This window comes from Urocitellus parryii, chromosome 7 (genome assembly GCF_045843805.1).
Source record: "Urocitellus parryii isolate mUroPar1 chromosome 7, mUroPar1.hap1, whole genome shotgun sequence".
NCBI classification, from domain to species: Eukaryota; Metazoa; Chordata; class Mammalia; order Rodentia; family Sciuridae; genus Urocitellus; species Urocitellus parryii.
In genome coordinates, this window is record NC_135537.1 from 179,758,451 (window position 1) to 179,776,467 (window position 18,017).

Sequence of the window (18,017 nt, forward strand, 5' to 3'; positions counted from 1 at the left end):
GCAGGTGCTGGTTGGGAGCATCACGGCTGGCTTCCAGTCCTTGGGCACCTACGGAGCAGGCAGCGGGGCTCCCATTGGGAGGTGGAAGTGCCAGCTCCTGTCTCACTCTAAGAGGGACCCCTGCTCCCCCAGCCTCCCCCGGCCTCTCGTCTCTCCTGCTCTGGGCAGACACCAGCCGAGGCCCCTGTAGGGGTGAAGCGCCAGCTCTGGCTCCGGTCAGCCTGCAGCCCTGGCTGGATGGCTGAGCGTGAGGCCGTGAGCGGTGGAATCCCCCCGGCTGGGCTGCCTCTCCCATCCCCTTGGTCCCCTTCTACGCTGACCTGGAGGGGCTCCCAAAGCCGCCGGCTGGCCCATGCCCTCGACACCAGTGAACCCTGCAGCAGCTCCGGGAGCAGAGAGGAGCTGGCTTTTATTGATTCAGGAGCAGACGAATCTTGAGGTCTAATAAAAAGTGCCGAGAAGATGCAGCCCCCGAGGCTGGGTCGCGGCTGCACTGGAGGCTGCTTGGTGGGTCCTGCAGCAGCAACTGTGGCCGGGTCAGCACCCCGGGGCCAGGGGACCCAGCTCCTTTATTTTTAATTCGGGGGGCAAACTTAAGTGGGCAAGTTTGGGAAAAAGCAGGAAATGAACAGAAAAGTCGTTTGTTTTATTTATTTATTTTTGGTGTTAGGTATTAAGCCCAGGGTCCTTTACTGCTAGACTACAACCTCAGCCCTTTTTATTTTACTTTATTTTGAGAGAGAGTCTCCTAAGTTGCAGAGGCTCATCTCAAATCTGCCATCCTCCTGCCTCAGCTTCCCAAGTCAGCAAGATTCCAGGCATGTGCGGCAGCACCTGGCTCGGGGAAGTCACTGTTTAAAGTGAGCCTGCACGTCCCTGTAGCTGGTACTCACCGTGAAGGTTCCCAAGTCCCTGCATTAGGGAGGGGGGCATGGCAGGTGGCAGAAAATCTGAGCCCAGACCATTAGAAAGTGTGCTTTCAGCAGACCCTCCCCCACTCCTGCAGGACCCTCCCCAGGTGTGCGCCAGGAGCAAGGTGGTACCACCCTGCCAGCTCGATGTCGGGGCCGCTGCTGCCCACGTCAGAATCACGTGGAGGTGTGCTGCTTTCCCAGATAGCTGGGCCAGCCCCAGGGCCTCCTGGATGGTGTTGACAGCTCAGGCCACCCTGGGGACACCTCACAGTTTCTGTCCCCTCTCAGCGGGAGCGGGGCATGCCATGTGCTTTCTGGAGGGGACCGAGGTGAGGCTGTGGTGCTTGGGGCGAGAGAACTGAACCCACTGCTGGGCCGGCTGTGTGAGAGGTGGGTGGGGACAGAGAAGTGACCCTTTTGCCCCACAGGGAGAGGAGGCTCAATCTGCGGATCCTTGCAGGCTGGGGCAGGAAGTTCCACTGAGGAGGACAGTCAAACCGAGAAGGCTCCCATGGAGCACTGTCCCTGGGGGTCCAGCTGCATTTGGGGGCAGGACAGGAGGGAGGGACAACCATGGATGGTTCCCCAACAGAGGGAGCATCCGAGGAGCCTTGACAGAGCAGCTGGTCCCCAGGCCCTGCTGGAGTGAGGGGTGGCCTCTGGCCTTCATTCTGTTGCTCACCCTGAGCAGGGTCCAAGCAGAGTGAGTGGGGCCCTCGTTCCGACGTGCAGGTTCTGGCTGCCCCGGGGCCTGGCCATGTCTAAGAGGCGAAGTGGTCCTCACCGTCCCTCTTTACCCTCCTCGGGCCCCTGGCTGCTTCTCCAAGTGGGCTCTGTGCCGGCGAGCTCCACTCTGCAGTTAGGAGGGTCTGAGAACTGTGACGGTGACCCTGCAAAGCCACCAGGGTGTTCTGATGTGAGGTGAGGACTGAGGTGCTGCTTGAGAATCTTCTGGAAGGGGCTGTTGGTGACGGCACCCTGACTAGGGGCAGGCCGGGGGTGGGAGCTGGGGCTTGTGGCTGGCACAGTGAGTTCCCAGAGCTGTGGCCCCAGGGCCCTGCCTCCCGGGAGCGGCAAGCCAGGTCCACCTGGGAAACTGAGCTGTCTTGGACGCCTCACTGCGCCTAATACGCTGTCATTGCCCGGGGAGTGTGAGACGGGGTAAGGGGATACACAGCCCCAGAAACCTCCTCACTGTCCCCCCGAGGGAGGAGCACGTGGGACCCACTCCTGGGACTTGGGCTAGCCTGGAAGGCTGCCCACCTGAGCCCTGGACACCACAGGCGGTGGGCGGGAGCCTTGCTTCTCCTTGCAGCCTGGCCTTACCTCCGCACCCTGCTCAGAGCTGGCTCGTGACTAACGTGGGCCTCCTCGGAGCCAATGGGCGCCGCCAGGCTTTTGGTTTCACGTTGTCCCCTGCTTGGGCCAGAATGCTTGCATTTTTAGGCACAGTGGAGAAACAGACCTTGAGCTCAGCTGTGCCATGGAGAACTGAGGGTCAAGGCTGAGCTGGGCACTGCACAGACCACAGCAGTGAACCCAGAGCGGGCACAGCCCTGGCCGTGGCCACTCCCCCCGTTTCCGCCAGCTGGCCAGGTCGGTGGCCTCCGGGGCCTTCCTGGCTTGCCTGCAGGAGGGACACGGTGCTGGAGAGGCTGGTGTGGGATTAACAGGGCTTCTTTGTACTTTTCCTGTGGTTTCTAAACTCAATACAATGAACAAACATTACAGTTGTAATCAGAGAAAAAAAGCAGAGTTTTTTTTCAGAGTCAGACGAGTACACAGCTCACCCCCAGGCCCCCTCGATTCTCACTGCTCTGTCAGTGACGGTCCGTGGCCGGTGACAGTGTTTAAGAGGTTGAGTAACAGAAAACAGCTACAGCGAACGTGCCTCTCGATCCGTCTGGGGTGCTGGCTGGGGGTCTCATGGCTGCTGTAGCGAGCTCCCCCAAACTGGGTGCTAAAACTCCGCAGCTGTGCCCTCCCAGGGCTCTGGAGGCACCGCGTCTGACCTGAGTTGTCTGCAAATCCGGGCTCCCTCCAGAGGCCAGGGGAGGCCCCGGGGCCTCTCCCAGCCTCCAGTGGCTCAGGCTCTCCCAGCCTTCAGGCGGAGTCTCACCCTCTCTCTCCACGTTCCCCGTCCTGCTCCGTGCAGCAACAGCTCCCTCTTACATGGGAACGTGTGATGGCCTTAAGGGTCCACCTGGGTGATCCAAGGCCCTGTCCCCATCCTTCACTTAGTCACACCTATAGAGACCCTTTTCCAAATCGGTCACAGTTGCGGGCTCTAGGAACTAGGGCCCTTATTCAGCCCACTGCCCTGACCAAGACACTGTTCCCACCTTCTCTGTGCAGACTGTCCTGTGGGGCTGCCCTTCAGGCTCCTGGGGAGGGGGCAGTCGCTATTCCGTGTCTCCCAGGAGGCTGGAGATTATACCCCCACCCCCGAATCCTGCAAGAAATGCCCTTGCTGTAGGCCAGTGCCTTGGGGGGTCCTGTCCCAGGCAGGGAGGGGGTCAGGTGGCAGAGTGTCAGTGACACATGGGGCCTTTGGCTCTGTCGTCCAGCTGAAAACGATACCGATACCGGAGCCTTACCTGGCCACGCATAACTCACCTGTGCTGAGGCAGGGATTGTGAACTTGGAGGCCTCTGGGGGGCAGGCACCTAGTAGGAATGCGTAAGAGACCGTGGGGACTGGAGCAGATGCCAAGGGAGGACTGCAGTCTTCAGGCCAGGAAGGAAGTGCCCCCGTCTGACCACATCCCCTCACTTTGTCAAGAGAAGCTAAAAATCTGGAGTTTTTAGGGAAGTAGCCTCATTTTAACACTGACACAAATATACATTTCCTTTAAACAGAAATGAGAAAGCAAAACCTCTCTCTGCCTCAGTTTTGCAGGGACCCTTGAGGTGGGGATGCCTCTGCCCCACCGGGGACTGACCTGCTCTGCCCAATTCCTCCACCCCTGCCCAGACACTGACCGGGTGCTGGTGGGGACCCCGAGGTTCCAGGTGAGCAGCCCCTGGAACTCCAGTGGGAAAAGGCAGGGAGCTGCCCACCCCCTGGGAGCCGTGGAGTCTGGGGAAATGAGCCACAAGAGGACTTGCTCCCTCCCAGGGGACTGCCCAGACTTACTGACTCATGCTCTGTGGTAGGAATCTTCCAGGAAGCCTCTGCTGGGGTGGGGACGGCAGCTCCCTCTGACACAGCAGGCTAGGCTAGCGGCAGAGGGGCACCTTCGTAGGGTTCATCCTGGGCAGGTGCTCTGGAACCTTCTCCCAGCCAGCCTGCATGCCTGGGGAGGTGTCCATCTCCCATCCAGCCCAGTCGGGGTGCCAAGGAAGGGCCAGGCCAGTGGGGCCAGAGGCAGGCGAGGCAGGCAGCAGGAACTGGGCTTTTTAAACACTTAAACCCCAGGAAATCGCGGCATTGCTGGACGGGGAAAATGAAAGACTTTGGAAGTCGCCAGGAATTTGACTCTGCGAGTTGGTTTCCAAGAGCCTAAGTTAAGCATCTCCAAGTGGATATTAAAAAGGAGCAGCGAGGCTCAGGGCGGCGGGGGCTGGAGGGGGTGGAGAGAGGACGCCGCCGCCGGAAGCTGGACGCTGGACGACTGAAGCCACCGCTCCGAAGGCCAGGCGGCCGGTCCTCGTGCAGGAGGACCCTGGGCGCGGCGGGATCCCTCCGGACCCACCTCTGGGCCCCTCTCCTCAGCTTCCCCCCCCTCCCGTCTCTCTCCTCGCTGCCTTTCCCTCCTGTTTTGAAGAGACAATGCTACTTCAGTTTGGAGCACAAACATATGATCAGCACATGGAAATGTGGTAATTTGGATGCATTCGTGATTGCAACAGATTGAAGAAATTAGACCAGACAAAGAGTGTTTTTGGAGGAGGAGGAGGAGGAGGCAGAGAGAGGGAGGGCGACCGACGGGTGAGAAAGGGGAGGACGCCTGCCTCTGAACCAGGGCCGCTGGGACTCCCGCCTGCTGCTAAATAGACCCGTAGGAATGGAGAGGGACCGGATCACAGGTAGGCAGAAGGCCCTCCTCGCCCCACTCCCCCGCCCAGTTCCCCGGACTGGGCTCTATGGATGTTGTGGGAAATAAGCACCCAAGGGTCACTTTTACTCATTTTTTTGAGAAATATTTTCCTTTTGACTGTTCTCAGTTCGTGGGGTGGAATGTTTCTCCCAAACCTAAGCGCTTCCAAGTCTGGCTTTTATTTAAGCTCGGCTCTCCTCTCTCCTTGCAATTTCTCTTTCATTTTCCAACATGCCAGTTTTGCATCTGCGTCCACGGTGATGTGGGCACGAAGGCCCGGGCAAGGGTGGGGGCCTGCAGTGGCGCTCGGGGTGGGCGCCGCCAGGCCTGTTTGTCCACTGTGTGGTTTGTGTTCTTGCTGCCAACCCAAGTCTGTCTTCAAGGCTGTCTTGGTCTCCTCCCCGAAATAGCTTTTCTGGGCCTCCCTGGCAGTTGATTATAGAGGTGGAGGCTCCCGGCGCTCAGAGGAGGCGTGCGCGCGCGTGCGCATGTGTGCGCTCTCGTGTGCGTGCGCACGTGCACATGTGGCTCTTGCGGACCCCCAGCAGGCACGGGCCGTGGGGCGGGGCGTGAGTGGATAAATGAAAGGGAGGCGTCTCCTGCTTGGACCTCCTCAGTGAGGAAATCCGATTTCCAGGCCAAGCCCTGGAAGTGCCGAGGCGCTGCGAGGGGGCTGCGGTCCTTGGGATGCGCTGGAGACTGTGCCCAAGAGTGGGCGCACCCCTCTGAGCCGGGTGCAGAATCCTCCGGTGTGCGCCGCGCTCCCGGCTCCTGGTGTCCTGAGGTGCCCTGGGTCATGCTAAGCCTAAGAACGCCATCCCATAAGTGCCCGTGGCCCTGGTCTGTCGTTGTGATGGGGATCCTGTGTGTGTGTAGGGGGTCCCTAAAAGACCCCTCAGTGGCCGTTTGGAAGGATGGGATCCTCCCCTGCCACTCTTGAGGCAGTGTCAGAATTGGCTGGGCAGCTCTGAGAGGCCGGCCGGGAGGGTCCTGCCGTGGGGAGTGGGGAAGGTGCAGTATTTTGGGGCACGTAATAATAGGCGGTAGACGGAGCCCTGGAGGTGGGCAGCCAGAGACCCGCAGGAGGAGGGCCGGCTGTGAAACTGCAGCCCCGCTGATCCTGCTTGAGCTCAGGCACAGGTGCAGAGCCCGGGTGCCCTGGGCCGTCTGCAGGGACTGGGGCAGGGGCCACTGGGAGAGACCCTCTCTAGACCTGGGTGGGGTGTGGAGCTGACCCCAGAGCAGGCCACCTCCCACAGGCTGCCTCCTCAGCTGAGAGGGGGCCTCTGGTCCACCCTTTCTTTCTTTCTTTAGTCATGCTGGGGATCACACTCCAGGCCCTGGGGATGCTGGGCAAGGGCTCTACCCGTGAGCCACACCCACCTCAGCTTTCATTTTATAGATGACCATGCAGGACCCCATTGGGCCACTACCTGGGGATCTGAATGTCAGAGCACAATCCCTGTTTGGATGTGTTTTTATTTTAAAAAGAATTTTTTTCTTTTCTTTTTTCCCCCCTCCTGAAACCCCGTTGTCAACCGGCACTAGGAGTCAGGAGGAGAACCCAGAGCTGTCTCCCAGCATGCTTTGCAGGCCACCAGGCCTCCCCTGTGGTCCTTAGCTGAGCCCTTGGCTCCAGTTTCTGGGCAAGCTCTTGTCCAGTCCCTGCTGGGTGACCTTGAGGGGTTACCCATGAGGCCCTAGGTGGCATCCCTCCCTCTCTGCCTTCCTGTGCGCTGGGCCCTCTGGCTTGTGCCCCTTTGTCCCACCATCAGTGGTGACAGCTCCTTTAGTCCTCACCAGTGATCCAATGGGCCATGGGGCTGGGGGCAAGGGTGAGTGCATGTGTGGTCAGAGGCCTGCCCTCTGGGTGCCCCACCTGCCGATCCCTAGACACAGCTGTGGACACTGCTCACACCCCTGGCTGTTGGGTCCAGCCTGGCTGCCCAGCCGCTGTCTGGGGGTGGTGGTGGCCTGGTCCCGCCCTGGTGGGTCCACGGTGGTCTGCCCAGCCTCAGGGAAGGGACTTCTGCAGATGCCAGTGGCCCTTGGATCTGCTTCCTCTTTCTTCCTCTCTCCCCTCACCTGCCTCAGGAGCGGGGAACCCTGGGATCCCCCCCACTCCGACTTCTCTGAAGCCATCTTCCCTGGGAAGATGCTGTCTGCTTGTCAGCGGGGTGTGAGTCACGGAGCAGGGACAGGCTGCCGAGGCACAGAAGGCCATTCCTCCAGCCAAGGTCGGGAGTTTTGTTTTGGGCTGGCTTTGTGGCTTTTACAAATTAAGCAGTTTTATCTTGTTCCAAGAGCTTGTACTTCAGTAGGGACAGCGTCTCCAAGAAGGGGACTTCCCCTGGGAGCTGCTGCTCAGGGGGCCTTGGGAGGGTGGGAGCAGCCCCGCGGGGAGGCAGCATAGCCACTGAAGTCGCTGTGCGGTCACCAGGCTGGCCCAGCTTCCTGGAGCTGCCCGGCTGTCCTGGCCTGGGTGTTCTGCTGATGGGTATTTGGCCAGTGCAGAGGGGCAGAGCTGGGCCCTGCTCCCGTCAGGGTGGGCCCTCTGTCGTGGACCAGCAGGTAGCTGGAGGTGCCTGGAGTCTGTGCTTTGCTGTCCCTTCTGTCCTTGCTTTGTGGCCCCTCATCTGTGAGCCCCTGGGGAGTTGGCATCCTGGCCTGGGCGGGCACCGTGGCCACCGCTTCCTGCCAGCGCGGAGCTGTGCACCTTGGCTCTCAGCTCCAGGGTGAGAGGTTCCCCTGGGGCCCTCCTCGTGGTCTTCCTGTGCTGACCTGCTCTGATGGGCGGGACTTTGGTCCCTGTGGGATTTCCTGGTGGCTCACTCAGGAGCTTGCTCTTTCCCAGCTCTGGAGGCCAGAGTGCAGGTCAAGGTGGGCGGGGCTGGCCGCTGGCGACACTCCCGGCTGCTGGTGACCTCTTCGGCACTCCTTGGCTGGTAGCCACCTCACTCCAGCCTCCTCCTTGTCACACAGCCGCTCCCCTGTCCCTAATGCCCCTCTTTCTTATAAGGACACTCGTGGATTTGGGGCCCACTGGGTGACCGGGGATCATCACATCTCCAGATCCTTAATTCTGTCTCCAGAGACCCCTTTTTTTCTGAATAAAGCCACCTTCACAGGCTCCTAGGGGACCTCATTTGGGGGCCACCATTCATTCAGTCCTCATGTGTCCTGGATGCACCAGAGGTTCTGAGTCCCAGACCCCCACTGGCCTGCCTGGGCCTTTGCTGTGGCCACTGGCCCCTGCACTTGGTCGCTTACTCCTGGTGATGTGAGGAGGCCCAGCCCTGTGTGGGATTCCAGGGTGAGCTGACTCAGCTCCCCAGGGCGGTCTGGGCAGTGGGCTGAGGGCTGAGGCGGGGGCGAGACCCACAGATCCCAGTCAATATCGTTGCTCGCCAGCTTCATGTCTGCCCAGAAATTCTTCTGACTCGTGTTTGTTCTTTGTGAAGCCCCTCTAAGAGTGACCGAAGCATCGAAGTGCTGTGCATTAGAGAAGGGCCTTAGATAGCCACATAGCACAGGATCGGGGCTGCTTCCTACTGTTGGGGTGGTCACTGTGGACACTCTGTTCCCAGGGACTTGGGGTGCCCAGGGCTCTGCCTGGACTCTGACCTGGAGATCGAGTGGGTGCTGTTCATTCATTCATTCAACAAACCATGCCCACTGCGTACCTGCACTGGGTACCATGGAGAGCACACTGGACGGGCCTTGACCTAGGGCTGAATCACGTCGCTAGGACACCTGCGTGACAGAGCACAGAGGTGCGGCCCGTGGAGGGAGGGAGCTGGGTCAGGAAGGCTGCCCTCGGGCAGACACCTCAGGCCGAGCTCGAGCTCGGAAGGGAAGGCGAGGAGTGGACCAGGCCCCGGCCAGGCCTGCCCGGGGCAGCTGCAGGGCCTGAGGCCTGGGGGCTGGGGGAGTCGGGAGAGAGAGACGCTGACGGCTCCTGGGTGCTGCCAGGCCTCCTTCTGGACCTGCAGGTCTGGGGAGGCCTGGTCTCTCACCGCGTGGCTTGTCCACTGCCTGCCCGGTGCTGGCACTCCCGGGGCCTTGGCCCCTGTGGGTGGCTGTGTTGGAAGGCCCTGGAGGGAAGCGGCTCAGGAGGTGGCTCTCTGGACTCAGGCATTTCCCACGTCCCACCCCGCACCCCGGCTCCTCTGACGTCCACTGGACACAGCCCTCCTGTGCCATCCCTGCCTCTGACAACGTTGGGAAGGAGACCCTGGGCCTCCTCCCTGGCCCGGGGGCTCATCTCACTCCACCCTCAGATGGGTCTGTCTGCCCTCCTGCTCCACTGGCCCAGGACTGCGCTGCCCTCCTGCCCTCCTGCCCTCCTGCCCAGGTTGGACGCTCCAGCTGCCCACTGTGCCTCCTGCCCCCAAACCACACGGGCAGCAGGGTGCCCCCAGAGCTGCCCTTGAGCCCTACGCTGTTGTGTGCGGGGCCCGGGGCTCTGCCTGGCCGCCCCTGTCCTTGGCGGAGGCTCTGGGTGCCTGGGCACAAGCCACCATGCAGGGAGCCCCAGGGTGCCCTGAGGGGCTCCCGAAGCCCAGGCTGGGCAGCGGCTCTCAGGACCGGCAGGGCCAGGGTGCTCTGGGGAGGGGATGGGATGGCATGGGATGTGGTAGGTGTGGGGACCCCTCTTCCTAGTAGGCGGCCCCCCTTTGGAGAGCTGGTTGGGCCCTGGCCACACCCGACTCAGGGCAGAGCAGGACAGCTTCCAGCCTCAGGGCTCCTGTCTGCTGGGGTTCAGGTCTCTGCCCCTCTCCCCCTCCCCCTCTCCCTGTCCCCCTCCCCCTCTCCCCCTCCCTCTCTGTCCCTCTCCCCCTCCCCCTCTCCCCCTCCCCCTCTCCCCTCCCCCTCTGCCCCTGTCCCTATTCCCTAGCAGTTGCAGCCCCAGGTCCTCCATCCACAGCCTCTTCTTGACCCCTCTCCCCCTCTCCCCCTCTCCCCCTGCCCCTCTCCCCCTGCCCATCTCCCTCTCCCCCTCCCCCTCTCCCCCTCCCCTTTTCCCCTCTCCCTCTCCCCCTCCCCCTCTCCCCCTCTCCCCCTGCCCCTCTCCCCTCCCCCTCCCCTCCCCCTCTCCCCCTCCCCCTCCCCCCTCCCCCTCTCCCCTCCCCCTCTGCCCCTGTCCCTATTCCCCAGCAGTTGCAGCCCCAGGTCCTCCATCCACAGCCTCTTCTTGACCTTGTCCCACATCGTCCCATTGGACACAGCTGGTTCCGGTTCACTTAGTGAACGTGTCTGCCAGCGTCCTAGTCTACGGTGATGAGAGGGAGGTGCGATGGCTGGTGCTTGGGACTCACAGCCTGCACTGGATGTTAGGCAGCAAATAAACAAGTCGCTAGATGGCTTTAGACGAGGGCTTTGAGGATGCTCAGAGAGAAAGGTGCATTTCTTGCTAGGTCAATAGCAAGTGCAAAGGCCCCGAGGTTGAACTACTTCATCAGGCTTGAGCGCTGGAGTGTGATGGAGGAGGAGACAGGCCTGAAGCCCCAGGAGAGGTGGGACCAGGTCAGGCCGGGCCTTGGAGTCCCTGGTGAGGACTTGACTTTATTCTTGGCTATGGTGGGACCTCAGTGCCCTGCAGCTGCTGGGTGGCTGGTGGCAGGAAGGAAGGGGGGAAGCAGGAGGCTGAGGGTTGGGGGCTTTGTAGTCATTGCGGGTGGGGGGGGTCTTTGCTAGGGGCCCCGGTGGTCACAAAAGACACAGGCTGATGTGTCGACTGGCCCTGGCCTCCTGCTCCTTCAGGACGGGTGTGTGCTGCTTCTGGGCCGAGCTGGGCTTTGGTTCCCTTGGCCGGGGTGAGGTGCTGTGGCCTGACCCTGGGAAGGTGGCTTTAGACGAGGGCTGGTGGCCTCAAGGTGGGGTGCAGGTGTAGGTGGAGCGCACTGCTCGGAGCCCCATTTCCTCCCTGGCAGGGCCATGGCCAGCCCCGTGGGACCCTCTGCGGGGCAGCCTTGAGCCTAGTGCCTGGGCTCTGCCACCGTCCCGTGGCTTCCACGTTTCCCCCCAGCTTTGGGCCCCTGACTCAAGGGGGGTGAAGATCCCAAAGCCCTCAGCTGGCCCTTGGGGCTGGGGCCGAGTCAGCACCTCCCTCCCCTCATTGCAGCCCCAGCCAAGGCCAAGGGCTTCCAGTTCCATCCCTGGGAGAGGCCTCCAGAAGAGGGAGGCTGCTGGGAGGCCAGGCCGCCCCTGGGCGGTGGAGTCTGTGTCCCTCCCGTGGCCCCTCAAACCCTGCATCCCAGCCCTGCTCTCCCTGCCTCCGCCACCCTGCTGCCCCCTGCGTTTCCCCAGCGCCCTGCCCTCCGCGTCCCGTGTCACTTGGGAGAGACACAGCGAGGGACTTTCAGGCACTCGCGGAGGGCAGGTGCCTCCCCTGGGTCCCCGCTCTGTGGGCTCTGAGCCTGCAGGTGGCTCTGGGGGCAGAGCTGCTCAGGAGCCTGGCCACGCACCCAGCTGGGCACCTTCCCGGAGCTGTGAGAGGGACTCGTTGACCTGGGGATTGACACTGCCTCCTGGGGGGGCTGTGAGCCACCCCCAGCTTTGGGGGCCCTGCTCTTGGGTCAGGCTCATCCAGGCCCCTCGGGCAGACTCCCCTGACTCTGACCTTTCCTGGGTGACATTTCTGCTCACCTGAGGAGGGCCGTGAGCAGATGTTGGGGACAGGAGATTTGACAGCCTCTGTAATAAGTTGGGGGGTCTGTGCACCCCACCCCTAGAGCCCCTAACTCTCACAGCCAGGGCCTCACTGTCCCCCAGAGGCGCGCTGCCTGAAGTCGGGGGCACCGGAGCGAGCCGTATGGAGGCGCTCCAGCCGCAGAGCCCCTGCTTTTCCGTGTCCTCGCCTCTGGAGCAGAGGTCCCCATGCTCTGTCCCGGGGGCAGCTGGCGCCCCAGCGCAGGGCTCTCAGCCATGCGGGTGTGTCCTGCTCGCTGTCCCCGTCTGGGGACGGGAAGAACTGGAGCCTCAACATGTTCGCTCGTGCAGGAGTCTCCAAAGTGACCTGGTCCTGAGGTTGGTGCCAGGGAGAAAGGGAGGGGGGGCTCCCCCAGGCAGGGGGTCTCCGCCCACGCCCCTGGATGTTTGTGGGTGGGGGTGCCCCTGGGAATTGGCGGCCGAGGTGGGACAGAGGGGCTCATTTTCTGCTCCCCATGCATGGGCACCCCTATGTTGCCAGCACGGGGTGCAGGGGTCAGCTCTGGCGGGGCAGCGGGGAGGGACTGGCCCAGGGCAAAGCGCCCAGGGGCCGGTGCAGAGCGCCTCTTTCCCAGCAGGTGGCGCTGCCAGCTCTCGAGAGCCCGCTGCGCCTGGGCTGGCATTTTCTCGGGTCACAGCGGATTCCGCTGCTGGACGCAGGCCAGGGAAGGGGCGAGGGAAGGGACGAGGACAGAAGGAAGCCCCCAGGCAGGCACAGGACAGGACACCTGGGTGGGGCAAGTGAGAGCTGGAAGCTCCCGGCTCAGGACAGGGGGACAGGGAGGGGTCTGCCCGCTCTGTGCCTTTTTCATTTCTGATTTGGGGTCCATGTCTCAGGCCCTGTATTTCCCCCCGACACAGAGAAAATGACAGGGTCACAGCGCTCGCCCTCGTGCCCACGCGGCTCCGCAGTGGCCTCTGTGAGCTTCCTCCGGGCCGTCCCTCTCCCCACCCGCGGTCGGCTTTTGGGGTGCATTTCAAGATAAGTCGCAAACATCGGTACACGAGGCCGGAGCCCTTGTCCTCCGCACGTTGGTGTGGACCCAGGTCTGTTGGGGGCCCTTCCTTCTCGAGGGGACATCTGTATGTCACGGGACCTTCAGTGCACTGCTCCCAGAGTGCACTGTTCCCAGATTTCGACAGGTGGGGACACTGTGCACCCCATCAGAATACAGGACGCCCCAGGCCCCTCCCACCTGGCCGCTGCCCCGCCCACCGCAGGCGGACTTGCTGGTTTGCGTGTTGGGGAGCCCCGGGCCCCTGGGGACACTCGCACTCAGCTCCTCTGACCGCTGAGCCCGGCTCACTGCGCGAGTGCTCAGTGGCTTTCCAGCCCTGGCTGTCCCCACCAGGGCCTGTGAGTAGTGCTGGTCAGCGGGCTGTCCCCACCAGGGCCTGTGAGTACCGCTGGTCAGCGGGGTGTCCGCACCAGGCCTTCCCTGGACCAGCGCTTTCGTTCCCTTTTGCGAATACCTAGAAGTAGAAGCCGGAGCCACAGAGGAGCGGAACCTGAACTGCAGGAACCTGCCTGGCCTTTCCTAGAGTGGCCGCCCCATCACAGTCCCGCCAGCAGGGCGAGGGTCTGGTCGCCCCCGGTGCTGGCCAACGTTTGGTGGTTGCTCTGCCCTTTAGTCTGCGGGTGGCGCAGGGGTATCCCATGTTGTCTTTCATTTGCATGGTCCTGGTGACTTACTGGCCACTCATAGTTTCTTCCTGGTGAAATCTCCTTTCAAGTCTGTTGCCCCTTGTAACATTGAGCCGCTGCCCCCCCTTCTGTTGGTACCAGGGATTGAGCCCTGGCACTTAACCACTGAGCCACATCCCAGCCCTTCTTATACTTTATCTTGAGACAGGGTTTTGCTAAGTTGCTCAGGGCCTCACTAAGTTGCTGAGGCTGCCTTTGTACTCAAGATCCTCCTGCCTCAGCCTCCCAAGCTGCTGGGATGACAGGCACATGCCACCACACCTGGCTACTTGATTCCCTTTTCCTCGTTCTTTCTAGACAGTTTCTGGATTCAGATATATGGGGTTTTTTGTTTGTACATATTCATTATTTATTATGGTATTGGATACTGAACCCAGGGGTGCTCTACCACTAGGCCACACCCCCTGTCCTCATTATATTTTGAGACAGGGCCTTGCTAAATTGCTAAGGCTGACCTCAAACTTGCAATCCTCCTTCCTCAGCCTCCAAATCACTGGGATTATGGGCATGCTCCACTGCACCCAGTGCTCTTCTTTTCTAATAAAAGCATTTTAAGTTTCCCTCTAAGCATCATTTTAGCTTCATTCCTTTTCTTTGATATGCTGTGTTTTCATAGTCATTCTACTTAAAATATTGTGAAATTTCTCTTGTGAGAAATTTTTAAAGAGAGAGAGAGAGAGAGAGAGAGAGAGAGAGAATTTTTTAAAATTTATTTTTCAGTTCTTGGCAGACACAACATCTTTGTTAGTATGTGGTGCTGAGGATCGAACCGGGGCCGCACGCATGCCAGGCGAGTGCGCTACCGCTTGAGCCACATCCCCAGCCCAGTTATTGGTTTCTAATGTGATCCTATTGTGGCCAGACAACACATTTACAAGATCTCAATCTTTTCAAGTTTGAGACTCATGACCCAGTATACAGTGTGTCCTGGTAAATGTGCCATTTTTACTTAAAAAGAGCGTGGATTTTACACTTGTTGGGGACCATGCTTCGTATTTGCTGACTAAACCAGATGTGGTGGTGCAACATGTAATCCCAGGGTTTTGGGAGGCTGAGGTAGGAGGATTGCAAGTTTGAGGCTAGGCTCAGCATTGTAGCAAGACTCTGCCTCAAAATAAAAAATAAAAAGGGCTGGGGATGTAGCTCAGTGTCCCTGGGGGTCAAGCCCCGGTGCCAAAAAGAAAAAAATAAAATAGTATTGCTGATTAGGCCAAGGTGGTTAGTGGCGGTCTTCAGATTTCTGTTTTTTATCTGCTGAGAATGAGGGTTGCTACCTTCTGAATGTTTGTCTCTAAAGTTTATGAAACTGAAATATAATACCTAATGTGGTGGGGCTGGGGGTGACAGCCCTGGGAAGTGATGAGGTCAGGAGGGTGGAGCCCCGTGAATAAACCAGGGCTCTTTTGAAAGTGGCTGGAGGGAGTTGGTCCCTCTTACCTGTGGATGTGGGGAGGGAGCCAGCCTTCGCCAGACCTGAGCCTGCTGGTGCTTTGACCCCGGGATCCCAGAGTCCAGATGTCACCGTCTCCTGATCCTCCATTACCCAGGCCGAGGAGTTTTGTTGTAGCCTCCAGATGGACAGAGACCCCGTTCCAGCCTCCAGCGAGGATCGTGGAGCTGCTTGTCCACCCTCCTGCGCTCGGAAACTCTTTGGCATACACATTTATGATTTTTAGGTCGTCTTGACAGATGGATCCTTTGATCGGGGTGAGATGCGCTCCTTTATCTGTGGCGACGATTTCAGCCTGGAGTTGGCTTTAGCCACCTGCTCCTGCAGCCCGGCCCCCCGAGGCCCCTTGCGCTTGCTGTCTGCAACGCGGACCTCTTTCCAAACAGGAAATCTCCACCTGTGCCCACGCTGAGCGCAGCGTTTGTTGCCAGGGTGGAGTTGGATCCATTCTCCATCCTCACGACCTCCGCCTTCGACTGGTGTTTTCGGGCGACTTATGTTCAGTACACTTACGGGCATGGCTGGGTTTACAACCTCCGTTTCTCTTTGTTTCCTCTTCTTTTAGGTTGGTTGGATATCATTCAGGACTCTATTTTAACTTAGGTCTGGCTGATTACTCACACCTCTTTGTATTGGTGCAGTAGAAGTGGCTATGTGTTCAGATCTGCGTTATCAACTTTTCAAAATCTACTTGGAATTAGCATTATGTTTCTGCCTGAAAAAAAACAAAGTAGGGACCGTGGCGCTCTAAGGGAACATCCATCTGCCACTTCCCGTCCTCTGAGTGATGGCTTGATGTATTTATCTCACCTACATACATTTTATTCTATTTTTCTTTCCTAACAGTCTTTCTGAATTTTTCTTTTTTCTGTATACATTTAAAATGGATACCAAATTTTTTTTAAAAAGTAACATTTTTTTTTTTTTTAGGTGTAGGTGGACACAGTACCTTCATTTAATTTTTACGTGGTGCTGAGTATGGAACCCAGTGCCTCACGCATGCTAGGCAAGCGCTGTACAACCCCAGCCCAAGAATGCAAATATTTTGCTTCAGATAGTTCTATCCTTTTTAAAGAAATTAAAGTTAAAAGATAATCTTTCAGATTTGCTCCTTTAAATATTTCTCGTAGTTACAATGTTTCCTGCAGGAGAATGAGCCGTGGCAGCTGCTTCTCTCCTGGCAGGGGTGTGGCCTTCCATGCTCTGCCCACAGCTGTCAGCAGCCACCTCCCTGCTGGGAGCTTAATCCTCCTCATGGCCAGAGCGTCCAGCAGTCAAATCGCTGGTCAGGGTGGCAGAGTGACAGGACAGTGACCCCGCCTGGGGACAGGCTCCACCCTGGTGAAATCGGGGCCTCTCTGCTCCTGCTGGCAGGTGAGGTCTGTGTCAGCTGCAGCCGTGCCCCCCAATGTGGCAGCAGACCCTAGCAGCTTGCACCGATTTCTCCTTTCTTGCAAACCCAAAGAATGAAATCCAGAGATTCCATCCTCAGAGGATGAGCGAGGGCAGGAGTAGGACTTAAACCTGTGCATAGGACAGAACCACTGCAGGGTGAGAGGGGCCCCTAGTCTAGCGTGTATATAGCACTTGGGAAACACTGTTGGTCCGAGTTGATGCTACTCAGGGCTGGACAAGTAGCCACGCTGTCGGTCAGCCCTGCGATCCCATTCCGCCTGCCCTTGGGAAGGGGAGGTTGAGGTGGTGACATGGTGGGGGCTTGGGGTTCCTGCTGGGCGCTGTGTGGAGCGGGCATCAGCACCAGGCTGGTGGCACAGGTCAGTGTGCCCTGGTCTGCTTGGAGAGCTGCTGGTGTGATGGGCTCCAGGGCCACTGTACTCGGGCCTGGGCCACTGCCGCCTGTCCACCACCTCCACCTCCACGTGTCTGCAGACACGGCTGGTCCTCTCCCCACTGGGGGGCAGAGTTGGGGGACAGGGGGCTGCTACTCCTTCCTGTGCAGCCCAGGACACTGGGGTCAGCTCCAGAGGTGTGCGAAGAGGGGCCCCTGAAGGAAAGAGCCCTCTCTGGTCCCTGCCCTGTGCTTCCTGGGGGGGGACGGAGGAGAGGCGTTCAGGCTGGGGGCTACCCAGGCCTGACAGAGCCTGGCGTGTGTGGGGTCTCCCTGCCGGGGCCTGCTCTGCGCATCCGGGAGCTGTCGTGTCCCCGCAGCCCGGGCCCCTGTGCATGTTCTCCAGGAGAAAGCTCATCCCTGGCCAGAGCCCCAGATCCGGAAGAGGGCCTGCCCGTTCCTTCCCCCGCACCTACGTGCGGAGGAAACGATTCACACCCGAGCGCTGGGTGGAGTCCAAGCAGGCAGCAGAAGGTTAGGGGAGCAGAAGGGAGGAAGCGGTGGGAGAGAGGTGTGGCCGGGGGAGAGCTGCCGTCCACACCTCGAAGGCCCACGGCAGATCTGAAGTAGGTGTCCCAAGTCCAGGCCCGGTCGGTGAAGCTGGAGAGCCTGTGGGTGAAAGAAGAGGAAGGGCGTGTGTGAGTGTGTGTGTGTGTGTGTGTGTGTGTGAATGTGTGTGAGTGTGTGACTTGTGTGAGTGTGTGAGTGAGTGTGTGTGTGTGTGTGAATGTGTGTGAGTGTGTGACTTGTGTGAGTGTGTGAGTGTGTGTGAGTGTGAGTTTGCGTGAGTGTGCATGTGTGTGTGGGTGTGTGAATGTGTGTGAGTGTGTGACTTGTGTGAGTGTGTGAGTGTGCGTGAGTGTGCATGTGTGTGTGGGTGTGTGAGTGCGTGTGTGTGACTGTGTGAGTGTGTGTGAGTGTGCGAGTGTGTGTGAGTGTGCGTGTGTGTGAGGCACAGCTCTCATTTCCATCTCCCTGTCTTCCCGAGCTCCAGAAAGAATTTCCGTGAGCCTCTCCACCCTTCCCGACTGCGCGTGGGGGGTCGCACACGCACACGCACACGCACACCCTCTGACGGGCGAGCCCTCCTGTGGATTGCACCTAGGCCTGGCAGGAAGCTGGCCCTGGGAACTGCAGGCCCCACCTTTGGCACAAGACCATGTTTTGTTGCTGGTCATTCATGGCAACCGAGGGGCCGAGGTGGGGGCATCTACTTTCAAAAGCAGATTTTGCCTAAGTATTAACAGTGGAGGGACAGACCGGTGGCTCTGAGGCCTTGGGAGACACATCATGTCCCCTGGGGTCTGTCAAGGTCAGGAGTCTCCACCCTCAAGGCTGGGCACCCTTCC

At 59.7% G+C, this 18,017-nt stretch overlaps 1 protein-coding gene across 2 annotated transcripts in view; it reads left to right on the forward strand.

Annotated features, from left to right (window-relative positions):
* Positions 1–18,017, forward strand: part of Septin9 (septin 9) — a 144,251-nt gene that overhangs the window by 22,256 nt on the left and 103,978 nt on the right. Inside the window, exon 1 of one of the 2 annotated variants that reach the window (XM_026404738.2) lies at positions 4,815–4,942. The exons of the other annotated variant lie outside the window; for it this stretch is intronic. Within the exon in view, the coding sequence (XP_026260523.2) occupies positions 4,921–4,942 (22 nt within the window). The 5' untranslated portion in view covers positions 4,815–4,920. Of the gene's footprint in view, positions 1–4,814; positions 4,943–18,017 lie in introns of those variants that run through there. 2 annotated transcript variants of the gene reach the window in all.